The sequence below is a fragment of the Trachymyrmex cornetzi genome, unplaced genomic scaffold, assembly GCF_001594075.2.
Source record: "Trachymyrmex cornetzi isolate Tcor2-1 unplaced genomic scaffold, Tcor1.1 scaffold138, whole genome shotgun sequence".
NCBI lineage: Eukaryota > Metazoa > Arthropoda > Insecta > Hymenoptera > Formicidae > Trachymyrmex > Trachymyrmex cornetzi.
This window is the reverse complement of record NW_017295960.1, coordinates 1,071,549-1,088,633: the sequence shown is the minus strand read 5'-3', so window position 1 is coordinate 1,088,633 and position 17,085 is coordinate 1,071,549. Positions and strand designations below refer to the sequence as shown.

Sequence of the window (17,085 nt, the reverse complement as noted above, 5' to 3'; positions counted from 1 at the left end):
GGATTCGACTGTAATTGGTCAATTTCTTACGGCTTAAGGCTTAAAACACCTATTGTAGATCCGGGGTTACTCGGACTTGTTCGGACTGCGCAACCCGTTCAATTGTTTCCCACGTTCGTGGGCGGTCCGGGTGAGCTGTAAAGCGGTACCACGCGCGGCGCCTTCGCCAGCCGGGCATGCGGAGGAGCGCGAAAGCGGAGCGGCGAAAGCGCGCGCGGCGCCGCGAGATTTCGCCTCCGTTGTCATCGTCGTTTTCATCTTCGTCTTCTTATTTCACCTGGCGTATTCTCTAATCGTTCGCCAACTATCGTCAGCTGTTCGACGCTTCAGTAACGGAATAGAGTCGATCGGGAGTCGAGACGATTCCGCTAGATCGCCAGACTCCGCCGAACGACGTGACGCGTGCGACGCTCCGAAATCCGGCGCGCCGACCGCTGGCCGACGGCTGACCGCTGACGTTCCGTTCATCGATAGGCGCTCTTGCGTGCACTCGCTTGCGCGCACGCACGCACGCACGAACGAACGCACGTCTGTCTCTGCCTCCCTGCGTCTTCTGCCTGCACTCGTAGTGCTTCGTAATCGTTCGTCCGTACGGTTCGTACGCTCTGGTACGCTCTCAGTTCTCACTCGCTCGGTGCTCCCGCTCGCGGTCGAGAATGACATATCGCGACGCGCGGGTGACGCGCGACGACCACGCACGCACCGAGAGGAGCGTCGTCGAGCAGCGTGATCGCGACGGTTGAGAAAGAAGAGAACCCGGAGCACGGGCTCATCCTTGTCGCACGGAATCGTCCAGCCAAGGCTCCGGTCGGACAATGGCAATCTCGAGCTGGATGATGTGGGGTAGAAGCCTCCGCCGATCCCGTCGAAGTGCGTGCACGGCAATTGCGATTGAATCGCGCGATACGATGCGCCCGGCAATTCACGTCTCCTCTCCTTGTGTCTTTTTTGTTTTTTTTTCTGATTGCAGGCCGCCAAGACGAGGACAGCTACGTCCAGCTCGATCTGTCAAGAGGTTAGTAACCTAACCTGCCTACCTGTGTGATCGCGGATCATTCCCTTTTCCCCTCTCCTCCCTCGAAAACTCCGCCGATCATCACCGTCCGAGTCCTCTCGCACTTCCGTATTTATTTACCTCTCGCCTGCGCAATGTTGCGCAACCCGTTGCTGCGTCTCAACCCCCCACGAGATCGACTACCGGTTCGCCGCGTGTTTGCAATGACGCGGATACCAACGATATCGAATGATGCGGGCCCCTTGCAATTCGAGAGTTTGGAAACGTATTCATATACTCGGCCTGATCTAAAAAAAAATTAGAGAAACAGAGAGAGGGTGACAGCGAGATCAGCTAGTCGATTCTACGTCAGACTTTATCCTATTTCCAGATCAGCCCGTTTGAGAATATTGCGCAATTACTGTAACTATCGGTTTTTTTTTTGCCCGAAAATCCACGAAGCATGATTCCAATAAACATTAATTAATAGTAATATAACAGAAATATTATATTAAAAAAAACAAAAAGCTCAAATAAAAATTTAAGTTAATAAATCAAGGGCTATGAGACTGTAGATATTTATTGCTAAACTGTATTTTGTTTTTAATTTAGTAATAAATATTTAGTTAGGCTTATAGCCCTTGATTTATTAATTAGGAATGCTATAATTTTATATTCAACAATACGAATATAATATATATTACTTGTACAATTGTTGAGCATAAAATATTAATGTTATGTTAGTGTTTATATATATGCATATACTAAGTTATGTATTATTCTTTTTTTATCACATATTATTCATGATTCATAGAGAGAATTAATTTATTTACAGGATTAAAGGAGAACGTCAAGGAGGTCTTAACTAATCTTTGCCAGCGGCACAATGTTCCAAGCGTAAAGAAGCTAGCGTATCTCAATGCTATTGTTAAGTTGATTAGCGAAACTGATTCCCAGGATTATGGATACTCTCCGGAGGATCTGTTCTGTTGGTAAGAATCCACTGACAATTAGAGGTTTATTTTTTATTGTCGAATTAGGTTGCACTAGAACTTTTCTTCTCTCTTTCATCAAATTCTAAACTATATATCTATTTTACTTTAAGTATGAAAAATGTATACTAGTTCAGCCATAAAAAAATAGACCTTTTTCTATTCTAAAGACCCTATAACAGAATCTGGCCATGACAGATTTTGTCAAAATCCAACGAGAAAGAAAGATGTATATGCTTCCTTCCTGTATATATTTGTATCTCTCACTTATACTGTCTGATGAGCTTTCTGCAATAAGTTAATAGTAAATTAGAAGTTAAGAACGAGTTGTAAGCTAGTTACTAGTATGTCATAAAGCAATAATAAGTCTGCAATCAATGATATTGCATGAATATAGCTAAATTCTATTTTTTATTATTACAATTTAAAACTTAAGTCTCATTATGGCTAATGTAGTATTGTTATTTGATATGAGAACTACCATCCTTCTGATTAGTTAAAATATTGTGACATAACAATTTAACATGATTCATTCTGGATGTATGTTTCCTAAGATTGGTGATTTATAATTCTGACACTGCTAGTATGATATGAATGGTGGCTTATTGTAGAAAGACCATTACTTTATAACCTTAATTAAAATTATTAAAATTTAATAAGTTAAAATGAGATAATATATATACAGGGAAGAAGTATTATACTCTTCTCTCTTTTGACAAATTCACTCATGACCAGACTCTGTTATAGCCAGTGATGGATTAACACATAGGAAAACAAGGCACTTGGGCGGCAAATTTTTAAAGACAGAAAATTTTCACATAGTTGAAATAAATTTGTAATTTGTTAATCTAACGTTTTTGCACGAATTACACCGAGTATATTTTATCAGAAATGATATTTTAAGTATACACACACACAATTAAAAATGTATTATATTTATATTACTTATAATTAAGGATTATTGAATGTTTTTACCAGCTAATGCGGAGATATAAATCTTTTTTTCTTCATTTTCTCTTTTATCAAATTTATCAATTAATGAAATTACTTGGGACGGTTAAATGTTGATGCGTAGGGGCGGTAAAATGCTTAATCCGTCACTGGTTATAGAATCTTAATTTACTGAATTATCAGATCTTGAAACCGTCGATTATATATATATCAAAATTGTTTTTTTATAGTTTGCGCGTGGGTCTGGTCCATGAGGCGACGCAAGTACGCGCCGCCGCGCTACGGGCGGTACGATACATGCTTAAGAAGGAGCAGGATGTCATTGCGATCAACAGGCTGCAGTACCCATATTTCTTGGCGCGTAGCATGGACATTAACCTGCGTAACGAAATGGAGAGAATACAAGCTCTCCGACTCGTCAGGAGGATCCTAGTATTAGCCCCTAAGCATTTCAGTTCCGTGCTAGCGAGATCACTGATTAGTTTAACGAATGGTGGTATAGAGGAAAGGGATCGTGCATTTAAAGCATTTCTAGCGGTTCTGTGCGAGTTAGGCGTCCTGAACTCGAATCTGCTGATAAGCTGCGGTGGCGTCGGCACCCTGGCCAGAGCTGCGATGACCGGGCAGAGCGCTGTTGCAGTCGAACCCGTCGTCGGAGTGCTGCTACGGCTGCTGAACAATCCCGATACGCGCGCCAGCGTCTCCCTCCTGTGCTTCGCCGCGCCCTACTGCGAGCTCCATTCCTTGAGCATGGAAAGAACTAAGGAGGAACGCGAACAGAGATTCACCGCCAGTAAACTTGCCCTGCTAAGTATTCTGCGCTCGTATCCGGGCGTCCTTCACTTTTGCCGGCCGGACAATAATTCGGGTCTGAAGGCCATCGCGGATATTCTATACGTGGACCAATTGGAGGTGCGTGGCGCCGTTCTAGAACTGCTCTACGAGTTACTAGACCTGCCGTTACCCACTTGGACTGACGAGCCGGACGTCGCGCTGGCCGCGGTGGATCCCAGTAGATCACGGGATTCGTGGAAGTTGTCGGAGGGTTTTGTTGCCGCCGAGGGAAAATCTATACTGCCATCTTTGTCGTCACATTGTCCTAACATCACTGAGATACATTCGGCGTTATTAGTCTATGTTCTTCTGGAGTGTGGCTTGCACCGAGCCCTCGCAGAAACTATCGTCTCCAGCGACACCTTCATCTCGGTACGTGCGGCGGTACTCCTGGGCGCGTTGCTGCACCTCGCACATTCGCTCCTACCATCCGAGCTCTGCGATCTTACACCGCCGTTGCCGAATCTGCTGGAACACGCGAGCGCCGGCAAGCATCAGGCGCTAGCGGCAGTCACCATTCTTGAACGAATGCACACCATGATGCGGCGTAGACCGACGCCAGCGAGTCTCTTCCTCGATCGTATTCTTCAAGCGGGCACCTGGTTACGTCCGGCTCTTCCACGACGTCAACGACCATCCGGCAGGCACTGGCTACGAATCGGCAGGGAGTCACCAATCACGCCTCTGCTGAAGGACGCGCAAGTACTCAGCTCGAAAGACGCTCTTGCTTGGAACTGGCCAGTGGTGCGAGCGATTCTACGATCGCGCGAAGACGCGACGCGAATCCTTCATGATTCCGATCACCGGCTGTTCATGAAACGACTTGTACGTTATTTTAAACCGTCGTGGAATGGCTATAGCAGAGTCGAGCTGGGCACGAGCGCAACGTTAGCGCGCGAGGCGACTCTCGCAGGCTGCGATCTGTTGAACTGTTTGTTGGAACTGCACGAACCCGAAGGCGCGCGACTGCTCAACGAGCTGATTGGGGACATCGCCGAGCAGATTGGCAACATTCGCACTGCCGAGTCTGCGCACGATTGTCTGTTCTCACCACGTCACATGTCCACCACGTGTTGCCAGAAATACTTCCTGTTTCTCGGTCAGTTGAGTCACTCGGCCAAGGGGACGGTGGTTCTTAAGAGCTTCAATCTGTTGGAGAAGTTGCAAGATCTCGCGCTGGCTACCAATCACGACTGCTATGTCAAACTGATTGTCTCCAGCTTGGATTACTCCCGGGACGGTCCCAACAGGAAAGTATTAAGCAAGATCATCTCCGAGGCAACGTTGTGGAGCACGCGCCTCTACGCTACGCAGTTTCTACGGTTGATTCTTCGTGCCAGAATGACGGACGCCGTACGTTGGGCGATGGCGTTGCTGGCGGATCGATTGTCGGACAGCTACACGGCCGTATCGCTGGCCGCTTTAGAGGCACTACACGAAGCCTGTGACGAGACCGAGTATCTAGAGGCATTACTGCAACAGGGCGGACAATCACGCGACTGGGACAAGTGGCTGCAGCACCTGGGCGACAAGGGTTATTTATTGAAGATTCGGCTCTACTCTCTTCAGCAAGGTTTTGCGAGTCTCGCCGCACCTTCCGAGGAGTTGGAGAAGTGGATTGGACCAGGCGGTTTCGCCGAGCGATACGTGGGTCTTGTAGAAGGAGAGATACATGATGCATTGACGTATCGTCAACGCGACGAATCTGGAAGCTATCAGAGAAGGCCCACCAATGATGTGGTCATAATGCCACGAGACATCTATGTGCCGCCGCATTTAATCGGCCAACTAGCGCAGCATGACTTAGGAATGCAATTATTATTACGCCGCAATGTGATACAGCGTTTCGCTCGAGTGTTGCAACGTTTCAAGCTGGAATTTGGCGGTCGCGACTCAGAGTCCAATTCACGATGTACCAGAACGAGTCGTCTCGCTGCCATGGCGGCGGCAACAGCGGCCTCCGCTGCTATCGACGATGTTTGCATCATGTCGGAAGAGTCCGGTACGGACGAAGCCGTCGAGCAGTGCAGCCGCCTCGAGACCATCCCCGATTACGAAACAGTGGAGACTGAACCTCGTGACACGGTGAGCCAACCACGGACGGAATCACTGCTGGAGATCCGCCGGAAGACCAGTATGGACGATTCCAGACACACCACTCCGGAGCGAAGCTGGAGGCTAGAGACCGAGTCATCGCGCGACGATCACTTTGTCGGGCCGAACGGTGGCATTCTCAAGGTCAAATCGGCTCTCTGGGCCCTCGGCCACGCGGGCACGTCTGTCGCGGGTGTTGAACACTTAAGTCACCTGGGTATCATTGAGATGATTACGTCCATGGCAGAAACGTGTCCGTATTACTCGGTACGTGCTACTGCGATGTACGCTCTCAGCCTGATCGGCACTACACGAGCTGGAGCCGATACACTGGTGAACTTCAACTGGCCATGCGTCAGGCATCGACGTGGTGACAACTGGCCCGTGGTACCGCCCTCGAGTAGATATCCTATGCCAAGCCCGATTCCCGTGCAGCGACATCATCGTAGTCTCAGCGACGGCAAACCGGAACTGCTCGAACCAATCGTACGCCGCACCAGGAATCGATCCGAGAGCGCGGCCACGGATCTCGAAGCGCGACGATACTTCCTATCGTGAGTGAAGCGATTAAAGATAAAAATACTTATCGAGAGTAGGAGATATTAAAATATTAGATATTTATTCTAATCTGAAACGAACTTCTTAAGTGGAAGAGCTTATAATTGTCGAAATATTGTAGCTTAATAGGATTTTTTACTTTTATTTTTATAGTTTAATGTCCTGTTTTCGATCTGGATTAATCACAGTTAAATTTGCTCTTCATCTTTTTCTAATTTTTAGGATTAGAAAAAGATAAGAGTTGAACCAAGATTAAAGTTGATCTACATTGGTGGAAACAGTCATAAAGAAAGATGGATTCAAATATATTTTAATCTATATATATATTTGCGTTTGGATATTAATATTAATGTTGTATATTTTTCTGTTTTTTTAGAGAGAGAGGCGAAACTCCAAGTCCCGTTTCAAGTATTCAAAGACTAAGCCAACAAGATGCTGAAGGATATGCGCGACTACGTAGTTTACAACGCCATCGCAGGCCGAGTTATTCTCAAAGTAGTTTAGAAGTACGTAAAAAGACATGCCCATGTCTAAAAATTTGATTCAACCGTTTTTTAAACAATACGATCCAGTCTTTCTTTTTGCAGATGTATAGCTTAGACGGCCGTCTTTCGCTACAGAGCCTGTCGGAATACGATTCGTCCCGCAGCTGGATTGCGGAAAACGCGATTCTCACACCGACGCCACCTCCTCCGGAGGACGATAATGAAAACATATTCTACATGGGTGTCTGCCTGCCGAGGAAGTTGCTTACGATCTTTCCTGAGCCTCCTCAGCCATCCCAGCCGACCATCCTCGAGGATAGCATCAGATCCGAGTTGGAGACAACGGAGATCGACGAAGAGTCCAGTTCGGAGTGTGATGCTGACACCGAGCATTGTCGCACGTGTCTCGTTTGCTATCACGGCAAGAATGGCAAGGACACTGGTACTGAACAGGATATGAAATTGCGAAGGTACCGAAAATATGATCTTTTGGCAGAGTACGTTTGACAGTAGAAAACAAATATAATTGAACTGTAAACAAAAAATTGCTTATTGGAATATGAAATCTCTTGATCATTTACTACAGATCTTTAGATTGATGACGTTAGAAAACACATAGTAGGAATTCTTGCAAAATATAACGAACTCTCCTTTTATTCCGAAATAGAATATTTATCTCAATTCGACAGCTGTCGTATAGTTTGTTTTGTCTTCTAGTGTTAGGCATAACTTAATTTCAATTAAATGATTATTTATTGATTACCGAAATACAAGGAGAGTTTACGGTATATTTTACAATTCTATTCTATCGATTGTTTTATTGAATGTTTTATTTAAAAAAATATATTTTAGAGAGAGAGAGAGAGAGAGAGAGAGAGAGAGAGAGAGAGAGAGAGAGAGAGAGAGAGTGTACACTTTGTAAAATTTCTTTATTTATTTTTCTTGCTTCTAACGTCACAGTCCACAATGCTGCAGTGAATAGACAGGAACCTTAAAATAAGAAATTTGGAATTATAGTTCTTAATTAATTAAATTATAAAGTACTTTTTGTGACGTTTTTAAAAGTGAATGATAAAACTTTTATGAGATTTGTGTTATGTTTAACTCGGTCGTGTTTGCACAGAGAAATACTTAGACACACCCAACGGCTTGCAAATCCAGTGTGGTATCGTCACAGTCGTCAATCGTTACTTAGACTGAGACAACAGTATCCCGAGAAGTTTCAGGTATGTCATACATTTGTCGTACATTCTGTTTCTGCAACAGCACATAGGAGTGCTCTTTACATACATTCGCTTTTTGCAGGATACCTGCTTGTTTTCGGACGTAGCTGCTCGCTTAGGTAGCGGTACGTATAGAATGCCAGCGCGGCAATTTCTGCAAGAGCTGTTTCTGGATTCTCCATTTGATGCGGTAAGTTTTTTATGACGCATACTTCCATGTGCCGACTCTCGTATAATCACATGACTCATGATTGTCAGCAATTCACGTCAGCGTTATTTTATAGTTGCATGGTACAACGCGTAATCGATTGAAGGAACCATTAAAAATAAAAAGTTTTTAAATATTTTTTTCGTATTTTTTCCGTTGAAATATGGTTGTGCGAAGAATTCGTAACTAAATTTATCATTAATATGATGATATTTATGAGCCAATAACTATATGAAACTGTCTGTTATTGGCTTCTTTTCTCTCCAAATTCATTATATTTATAAATATATTTATAAATATTAATATAAATAAAATTGAAATATTAAATTTTAATAGATTAATAAATATTAATATATAAATTAAATATTACAAATTAATAAATTAATATGTTTGTGCGAGTATAACTCTTTCTCTTTGATTGTAAGATAATTTGCGACTTTGCAGCTCTACGTCGTACCAATCAACATCTTGAAGATTCCGATCGGCACGGAGGAGAATCCCTTGCAATCACCTGTTCCTAGCTCCGAGGCCAGCCTTCGGCAGCAATCTGTAAGTCCTGCGGAGGGCAAAATTAACGGAAGACTTACTCTGACTGAGATACAAACGGCGCAACTAGCATCGGTCGCCGAGGAGAGCTCCTCGGCCGGTGGCGGTGGTGGCAGCGACAGCGGCAAAAGTGAATCGTGCAACACGGGGCATCAACGTAAAAAGAAGTCTCTAGAAGTTGTTCGTCCGTCACAAGAACGACGCACCGACGAGAAGATCATAGCCGAGATCCTGAAGCCGGAAGAGCGAATACGTTTATCAAAGAGTTCCGATAGGTCGTTAAAAGTATCAGGTACAAACACTGCCATCAGCCTTGATTCGTAGTTTTCGAATTCTCGATCACAACTGCGCACGCGTGTGTATGCGTGTGCGCGCGTATGCATGCCGTGCGTATGTTATATGCTGTGTGTACATATTTTGTATTAAAATGATAATGATATATAAAAATAATAAATTACACGTATACACATACATTCACATACATATACACACACACACACTGCCGGCAATCAGACGTATTCTTATGCATATTTCAACGTTTCCTATTCTTGCGCGCCTCGCGTCTGTTTTTACATACAATTATTCATTAACCCCAGGATTACACACGCTTTTGTATACGTTAGGTCTCTTAGAGATAGCCAAATTTTTGCCAACTTTTGCCACACAAAAGATAAATAAAAGTGCAGACTTCTCAACAAATTCCTTTTCCAGGAGAATGCCACACACACACTGTTCTACTAGAATATAATTATAAAATCAACATTCAAGTCTGCTTGTAAAATATTAATATTTTAGGGGAAATGTTCAAGTAACACTGACCAACACTGACGACTGAAAATCTTTTGTTCTGGTCTCATCACAGACTTATGTGTGTAGTCCGTGGGTTGATGACCGATTAATTCGTACTTTATATCTATATCGTATGCCCCATTGTAATCAATCGCATTATTTTTTAATGTCGCAGTCGACTCTTTTTCTTTCGTCGCGAAGACGCGACGGGACCGTGTAACGTTGCTAGTTTTATACTTAATATTACAATTTCATTTCTATTTATATGCATTAATTTATGTATCATGTATACAATGAAAAAAAGATGAAAAAAAGGAGCAGGATGTGTGGAATATCAACAAATGTCTACATAAATTTCGTATGGGAATCCTTTCCCTTCATTAGAGTTCCTGTAATAGAATCTGGCTACGAGACAAACTTTTGATTAGTCTATCTGTTTTTGTACTTCAGCAAGCTAGAATGAGTAAGCCAATATAAGTTAAAATGAGATAGCATACAGAACAGAATTTATTCTCTTCAGCATTTATAAGGAGATTTAGTTTACAAACATTATTTCTACTTCATTCATCCAATTATAATTTTCTCTCTCCTACTTTAAATTTTTGCCTTGCTTTTCTTTTTATTCTTATTATTATACATGTCTATCTCGAAATAGTATATATAAAAAGAAAAATATATACTCTTCTTTCTAATTTTTGTTTTAACAAAATTGTTCATGACCAGACTCTGTATGGGGTGTGTCTACCCTTCACCCTCCTTCCCCGTCCCAATGTATCACGTCCCTGATATCTTTGTCGTTAATCAAGGCATCACGTTATCGACGCACCCGTCCTGAATAGCCTGAGTTCGAGAAATCTGCCGTTAATCGGCGCAACGATCGCCGCACCAGGAATAATCCCTCTTCCGGATGTCACCGATTATTCGCGTCATCGCGCGTCCATAATTATTTATCGAGGAGACAAACGATACAAAGTTTTGCCAGCGCAAATAATTCCCGGATGACAATGACGGCGAGCTCGAAGCAAGGCTCCAAGCGGTCGAAGTGGGCCCTAGACTTTGCGCACAGGTACGTAACCTAATTGACACGTCTTCTACGAGTACACGTGTCGATTTAACATATTTAAATCGTCGACGTTAGCCAGCTACTCACGTATTAAATATTAACCTTCGCTCTTTTTCGACGCGATCTTTGTAATATCTGTACTCGAAGAAAAATATCTGAAATACGGACATAAAACGTCCTAAAGACATCATTAAAAACGTGTGTTTAAGATGTGTCACATCTCCTTTTTGAACTTGCTTGTTGTCTGAGTATCTTCTTATTCAAGTCTCAATTAAATAGCCTTTAAATAGCTGCCGCTGGAAAGAAAGATCTGTCGTCTGACATTTTCATAAACGATAAATAGTAAACCAAATATTTTCTTTACAGAACGAAACAGGACAAAAATGTGGAGATACCGTCTCCACCAGGGTATACACCTACCGGTGGCCTCTTTCACAATGTCGAGTATATGAGGGAGTCTGACTCTAATCTCCTGATAATAAAGAAGTCGTGGGACCTGGCTTTGGGACCCTTGAAACAAGTGCCCATGAATCTGTTCATCCTGTACATGGCTGGTAGCTCCGTTTCGATATTCCCCATCATGATGGTCGGTATGCTCATCATCAAGCCGGTTAAGGCGCTGTTCACCCTCCAACAAAGTAAGTTGATCTCAAATTGTAAATGCTGAAGGCATAAATGCCTTGATAACGCTCTATAATCACATGCTTCCTCTGCTCAGCGTTCAAAGTGATCGAAGGTACGCACGCGTGCGGACAAAAGTTCGTGTACTTCCTAGGACAATTAGTGAATATCGCGTTAGCTCTATACAAGTGTCAGTCGATGGGCCTGCTGCCAACGCACGCGTCCGACTGGCTGGCATTCGTCGAGCCTCAGACAAGATTGGAGTACTCTGGTGGAGGTTTCATGTACATTTGATGCAAAGGGGTCGGTCAAGCGGCATTGTAAGTATTTGGCATACGCGCCCACGTGAATTATAGCTAAATTATACTGCAAAGACATGAGTGTCATGCGTTTAAATATTGTTTATTAAAATAAATGTATGGAAATATAAGAGTGGCTTGTCTTTGTACATTGCATTGAGTACATATCATATATATATATATACACATATATATCGATGTTTCCTTGAGAGCTATAATGTTACATTTACATCATATTACATCGATAATGGCATATCCGTCTTCTAGTATTGGAAGTGGTGTTAGAAATATACATTGCTATGGTTATGCTATGGCTTCTTTTTATTCTCTTCTAAAAACTGAAGTACTCGCTGGTACAGTTTCGTTGGTTCATCCACTCGTGGCACCTATGGCAAAGATTAGCTTGAAACATTATCTTAATAGATGCAAATCTTGCTTTATATAATTTTCAATTTGGATTAATTTAAAGGAGAGAGTAGATATGATCGATAAACAAAGTTAAGTATCATTTGTACGTGAAGAATCAGTAACGATTTATGTATATTTATTTTGTCATATATAGACCAATTCAAGTTGCAAAAGCATTTCTTATCTTATTGGATTTGCCTACCTCATAATTTTGGGCTATGTATATTCCGGCGTATACTCCAATACTCAGACTGATCTGCAAATCATTAGAAGAAAGTTACAGATGAAATGGTCCTGAGAATCACGAGAATCCTATGTTTTTACGTACCAGAAACCGAAGCATATTGAGGGTTCTCAAAACAGACTTAGTCAACCCGTGAATCTTACTTACTGACACTCGCGAAATACCGCTAAACATTCAGATAGAAGTGCACTGACGTACGCTCGAACGTCAAGCATTAAACACGCGCGAGCATGATAAGAAACAGGGTGGAAAGTCGTCAAGATCACTAGTTATTTTCAGTTTGGTTCACTTTGTAACTAGATCTAGTTATTTCTGATGCTCGTTTTAACTGGAGACGAGAGGGGGCGTAACTTTTATTTTTTAATCTTGTACGAAACATTTTTCTCATCATATTATTTAAATATTTCATTTAACGAGATTAATAAATTAAAGTGTTTGCACTTCTACAAACAATAATTTTATATTTAAGTAACATGAAGATACAATATGCTTTCTATAATAAGCCATTATAAGTTTTAAACCATAAGAAATTGATCAATCAGTCAAATGTGTGAGAAGAATAATCAATTGTAATTGGTCAATTTCTTGTGGCTTAAAATTTAAAGATTAGGTAATGGTTTATTGTAGGGAGCCCATAAAATTAAAGGCGATTAATGTTATGACTAAGCAAATGTTGCATATAACAGTTATTGTTTGATTTTATTACGTACAATTTGCCTTCAAAATATATGTATAATATTATGTTGAGAGTAATAACGTAATACATCACAAAGACAGAGAAGAATCCTTAGCTTGATCTAATAAATTTGTGTGAGGACTTTTTTTTTTATAAAGAGATAATATTGGTATGTATAATCTACTTCTTAAAAGAAATCATTATTTTCTCATAAGAGATTCATTTAAATGTACGTAAGGTCAGTATCGCTTAATAAACTACAAAAGTAAGATCTTTATCATCCAAGAGATTTTTGTCGCGAGAGTGACGTATTAATGACTGACAAAAAAAACCAAAAATTCTAAAGTTGTATTCAAAATAGTTCTGAATCATTTATAATACAAATTAGAGAAGATTTAAAATTTGAAGACTAAGAATTGCAAACATGAGTTCATATACATATATGTGTGCATGTGTGTGTGTGTGTGTGTGTGTGTGTGCGCGCGCGCGCGCGCGTGTGTGCACGCGAATGATCTAATAACCGTCTTCGTCATCTTCATCCATGGCAAAGTCACTACCAACTCCAGAATCCGGCACGTAAAGAGGGCTGCGAAACAAAATGGATAAATCACATTACAAGTGGAAAGAGAGAAAAGAAAGACAAAAAATGTCCCTTTTTCTAGAAACTTACTTTATCGCTCTGCACGTGAAAAATACGATGCGCTTCAGCTTTTTATTGTAGAAGAAATAATTGAAGGACCACAGACATCCGTCTTCCCCAAAAGGATCTGACGCGAAGTCTGGATTGTAACTGTAAAATGTTCTCTTATATTATTTCGTATTATTCTTACTTAAATAATTTTACTTCTACTTGATGCCATAGGACAATTTAATTCAGTGTTCAGGATGTATGTACCTTCTACTTTTGATTTATATTAGAGCAAGATGATCGTGAACAATCGAGTGTTTTACCTGTAAATATCACACCCGTGCAACGATATCTCTTTGTCAACAGCCGCCCAAAGAGCGGAACGTAATGATCGATAATGATCGCCCGCGGTAGCGTTGAGATTACCATCCACCGCGTTCATTACCCACTGTAGGCTTGGTTCCTTGCTGAACTCATGGCTCTTAGCGTCCGAGAAATCATAGTCTGGGTTAAAGGTTGAATTCAATGTGGCGATCAGATAAAATAACGTTTTCTTGCTGATCGTATCGCACAGCGGACCCTCTTCGTCGCCAGAAACGCTACGACTATAAGAGGAAAACGTGTTGTGATAATAGTATTATCAACTTGTGACTAAAGCCAGTCAGTTCTTTCTCATATTTAAAACCGTCTAAGTTTTAAAATGTCATAAACCAATTACAGACTGGTATTCACAATCTGTTCTAATTTTAAAGGGTGATATTCATAGTCCGTCTTAAATAATAAAATACCTTAAAATACTAATACAGCCTTCTGATTGGGTTATGACATCTTAAAACAGTCTTAGATATAAGAATCAACTATGAATACCAGCCTAAGGCCAGTATTTATAGTCAGATCTTATATTCAAGACCGTCTTAAGTACGGTCTTAAAAAGTCACGAATCAATCAGAGGGCTGCATTAGCATCTTAAGACATTACTTAAGTACGGTCTTGAAATAAGAATCGACTATGAATATCGACCTAAGATTTATTTTAAGATCATCTTAAGTAATGTCTCATGGGGTTTCTACAATCAATAAGTCATTACCTATGTTTTAAGCCATAAGAAATTGATCAGTCATTATTCTTCTCACATTCGACTGTGACTGGTCACTTTCTCACGACTCAAGATTTAAAGCTTAAATAACAATCCATTGTAGAATGCGAATTAAGATGTTAATACAGATCCGAATTAGCATCTCAAGACATTACTTAAGACGATCTTGTGATAAGAACTAATATCAACTTAAGCGTACACATGCAAGAGATAACAAATCTTATCCTGACAATTAGTTGCAATCAGCGCGAGATAGCTTAATGTGTTTACATCGATCGAAATTCCTACAAGTGCAGATTAATAATAGGTATCTTTCGAAGATACCTCAAGCATCCCTGAGCCGGAGATGTTCCCAAAGATGTCTGCGGTGGTGATAAAGCTTGTAGATCGTGTGGCGTACCACCCTGCTCTGCGTTGTACCGTTTGTACATTTGCTTGTCGTTGGCTGTCATTTTGCAAGAATAACTTTCGATCCTGCAATGATAAAAATACAATATAAATAACAAAATGGTTCAAGATAATGGATGCTTCCCACTTATATCTGTTTCCACCAATATAGATTAACTTTAATCTCGGTTCATCTTCTCTCCATCTTTTTCTAATCCTTAGAACTAGAATAACGCGTTTCTACCAATATAGATTAACTCTAATCTCGGTTCAACTTGCTCTTTATCTGTTTCTAATTCTTAAAACTAGAAAAACATAAAATAGTTGCATTGGTAGAAATGGACATAAAATGAAGAATAAGTTGAACCGAATTAAAGTTAATCTACATTAGTGACTAACTTTAATGGGCATTAGTGACACAAATCGACAGAAATATGATTCTGTCTTTCTTGGCATTCAATGAGCAACAAAGACAGAGCAACACTTATGTCAAATGGAAAACACTCGTAATAGGATGAATTTAAGTATAGCCTCCATTTGCGTTACCTCCCAATTATCTTGCTATCTCCGGTCTTGATGGACAAGGCACTGTTTATAGCTTCCAAATGGGTATTCTCCAGCAGCTTCATCCTGCTGATAACTATGATCTTTCTGATTACACTGTAAACTGAGACTCCTGCCTTGGAATGCTGGAAACTAGCGTTGTGTCAATATCTCCCAGTCAATTGGGCTTACTCAACTTACAACGTTGACATCTCGTTACTCTTGGAGCCCTTGTCACTCGCTGTCCAGGCGATTCTAGATACGTTTTTTTTTTGCTCTAATTCTCAAGGGCTAGGCCGTTCAGTACAAGCGAAATGTCAAGAAGCTTCTATAACTCCTTTGACTTATCGGGTTGCTGAACATCTCTTTTATGTGTATGAAAATTCCTTTCCTTTTCGAGTGGACGAGATTAATTGTCGACGTAGTGGTCTTCCCGGCTTCCTTGCTGTACTTGCACATTACAGATAGCTAGTTAAGGATTTGGGGGAAGATGATCGAGTTCCAGAGCGGGCTTTGTTTAACGCGAGATCAAGGCCCTTCACTCCCAAAGGAGTATGCAGGTGAGTACTAGTCCTTAACACAGTGCGCTGCCCGTTTGATAGGAGCCGAGTGAAAGAGGGAGGCAGAGAGACACGGGAGAGAGGGAGAGAGACTGAGCGATGATGCGACGCGAGACGCGACGAACCCGCCGATAAACAAAGGTGCGCTTCTCCTTCGAGATTACGAGACTGAGCTTTGGGATAAAAATTATCGTCTCTCCGGCGAAGGCCGCGCGAATAATCGCACACACACACACACACACACGCACACCACACCACACACAGGCGGAAGAACAACTTCTCGCGGTGTTCTTCGAATTGACAGGAGACGTCAGGTTTCAGCCTCGGGCTGCTTTCTTCTCGCTCGGAGTAAAAAAGTGCGAGAGAGAGGGATATATATATATATATATATGTATGCCGAGAAAGACACAGTGCCTCACGCGTAGCGCCCGCTATTGACGATAACAATCCATAATCACGGACATTGTCGCTTCACTGTGGCTGATACGTATCACGGTCACTACAGGGAACACCGTACGCCTCCTTCTGAGAAACTTGTCGATCTCGTCGAACGCGTCTCCTGCACAACAACCCTGACAACGCACTCGACCTTACTCGCGCGCGAGCTCGACCAGTTTACCAACTCTAAACTCTAATTGCGACTCGGTGTCAGCCCGCGTTCACCGCACACATAGACGCGCCAACGATATGTGTATGATGATACCCTCACGGATTCACGTACATACGCAGACGCTCGTGTGAGTGCGCGTGTTGCCCTAGTACGTGACAGAAATAGCAATAGCGGCGCGGTGGAGGGGGGAAGGCGAAGGGAGACTGCGGAGAGACGTATCGTATCGCTCTCTCGCTCGCTCGAATAACTTCGGCCTCCCTCGGTCTCGCTCGTGCG

The 17,085-nt window shown here is 42.0% G+C and overlaps 3 protein-coding genes across 6 annotated transcripts; 2 read left to right on the top strand and 1 right to left on the bottom strand.

The window, feature by feature from the left end:
- Positions 1-588: 588 nt before the first annotated feature.
- Positions 589-10,530, top strand: rictor (rapamycin-insensitive companion of Tor). Of its 3 annotated transcripts, none has more exons than XM_018522836.1 (10): positions 589-870; positions 971-1,015; positions 1,830-1,986; positions 3,168-6,419; positions 6,800-6,929; positions 6,996-7,378; positions 8,032-8,134; positions 8,214-8,321; positions 8,784-9,177; positions 9,979-10,146. In XM_018522836.1, the coding sequence occupies exons 1-10, from the start codon at positions 816-818 to the stop codon at positions 10,056-10,058; spliced, it is 4,707 nt and encodes a 1,568-aa protein (XP_018378338.1). In that variant the 5' UTR covers positions 589-815; the 3' UTR covers positions 10,059-10,146. The 3 variants fall into 3 exon arrangements, with proteins under 3 accessions (XP_018378338.1, XP_018378340.1, XP_018378339.1); XM_018522838.1 differs by lacking the exon at positions 9,979-10,146 and adding an exon at positions 10,481-10,530 and having other exon boundaries at positions 590-870; XM_018522837.1 differs by having other exon boundaries at positions 590-870; positions 7,011-7,378.
- A 5-nt stretch (positions 10,531-10,535) lies between these two features.
- Positions 10,536-12,044, top strand: EMC4 (ER membrane protein complex subunit 4). 2 transcript variants are annotated; one of them, XM_018522840.1, is made up of 4 exons: positions 10,536-10,740; positions 11,104-11,375; positions 11,456-11,678; positions 11,993-12,044. In XM_018522840.1, exons 1-3 carry the CDS (start codon positions 10,673-10,675, stop codon positions 11,650-11,652), a joined length of 537 nt encoding a protein of 178 aa, XP_018378342.1. In that variant the 5' UTR covers positions 10,536-10,672; the 3' UTR covers positions 11,653-11,678; positions 11,993-12,044. The 2 variants fall into 2 exon arrangements, with proteins under 2 accessions (XP_018378342.1, XP_018378341.1); XM_018522839.1 differs by lacking the exon at positions 11,993-12,044 and having other exon boundaries at positions 10,537-10,740; positions 11,456-11,736.
- Positions 11,754-16,955, bottom strand: LOC108771002 (repressor of RNA polymerase III transcription MAF1 homolog). Its single transcript, XM_083287382.1, is given in 10 exon segments — positions 11,754-12,043; positions 12,268-12,321; positions 12,394-12,447; positions 12,450-12,557; positions 12,559-12,605; positions 13,507-13,571; positions 13,656-13,775; positions 13,937-14,218; positions 15,034-15,183; positions 15,643-16,955. Coding segments are annotated over 10 exon segments (1,041 nt in total). The 5' UTR covers positions 15,726-16,955; the 3' UTR covers positions 11,754-11,965.
- Positions 16,956-17,085: the final 130 nt, after the last annotated feature.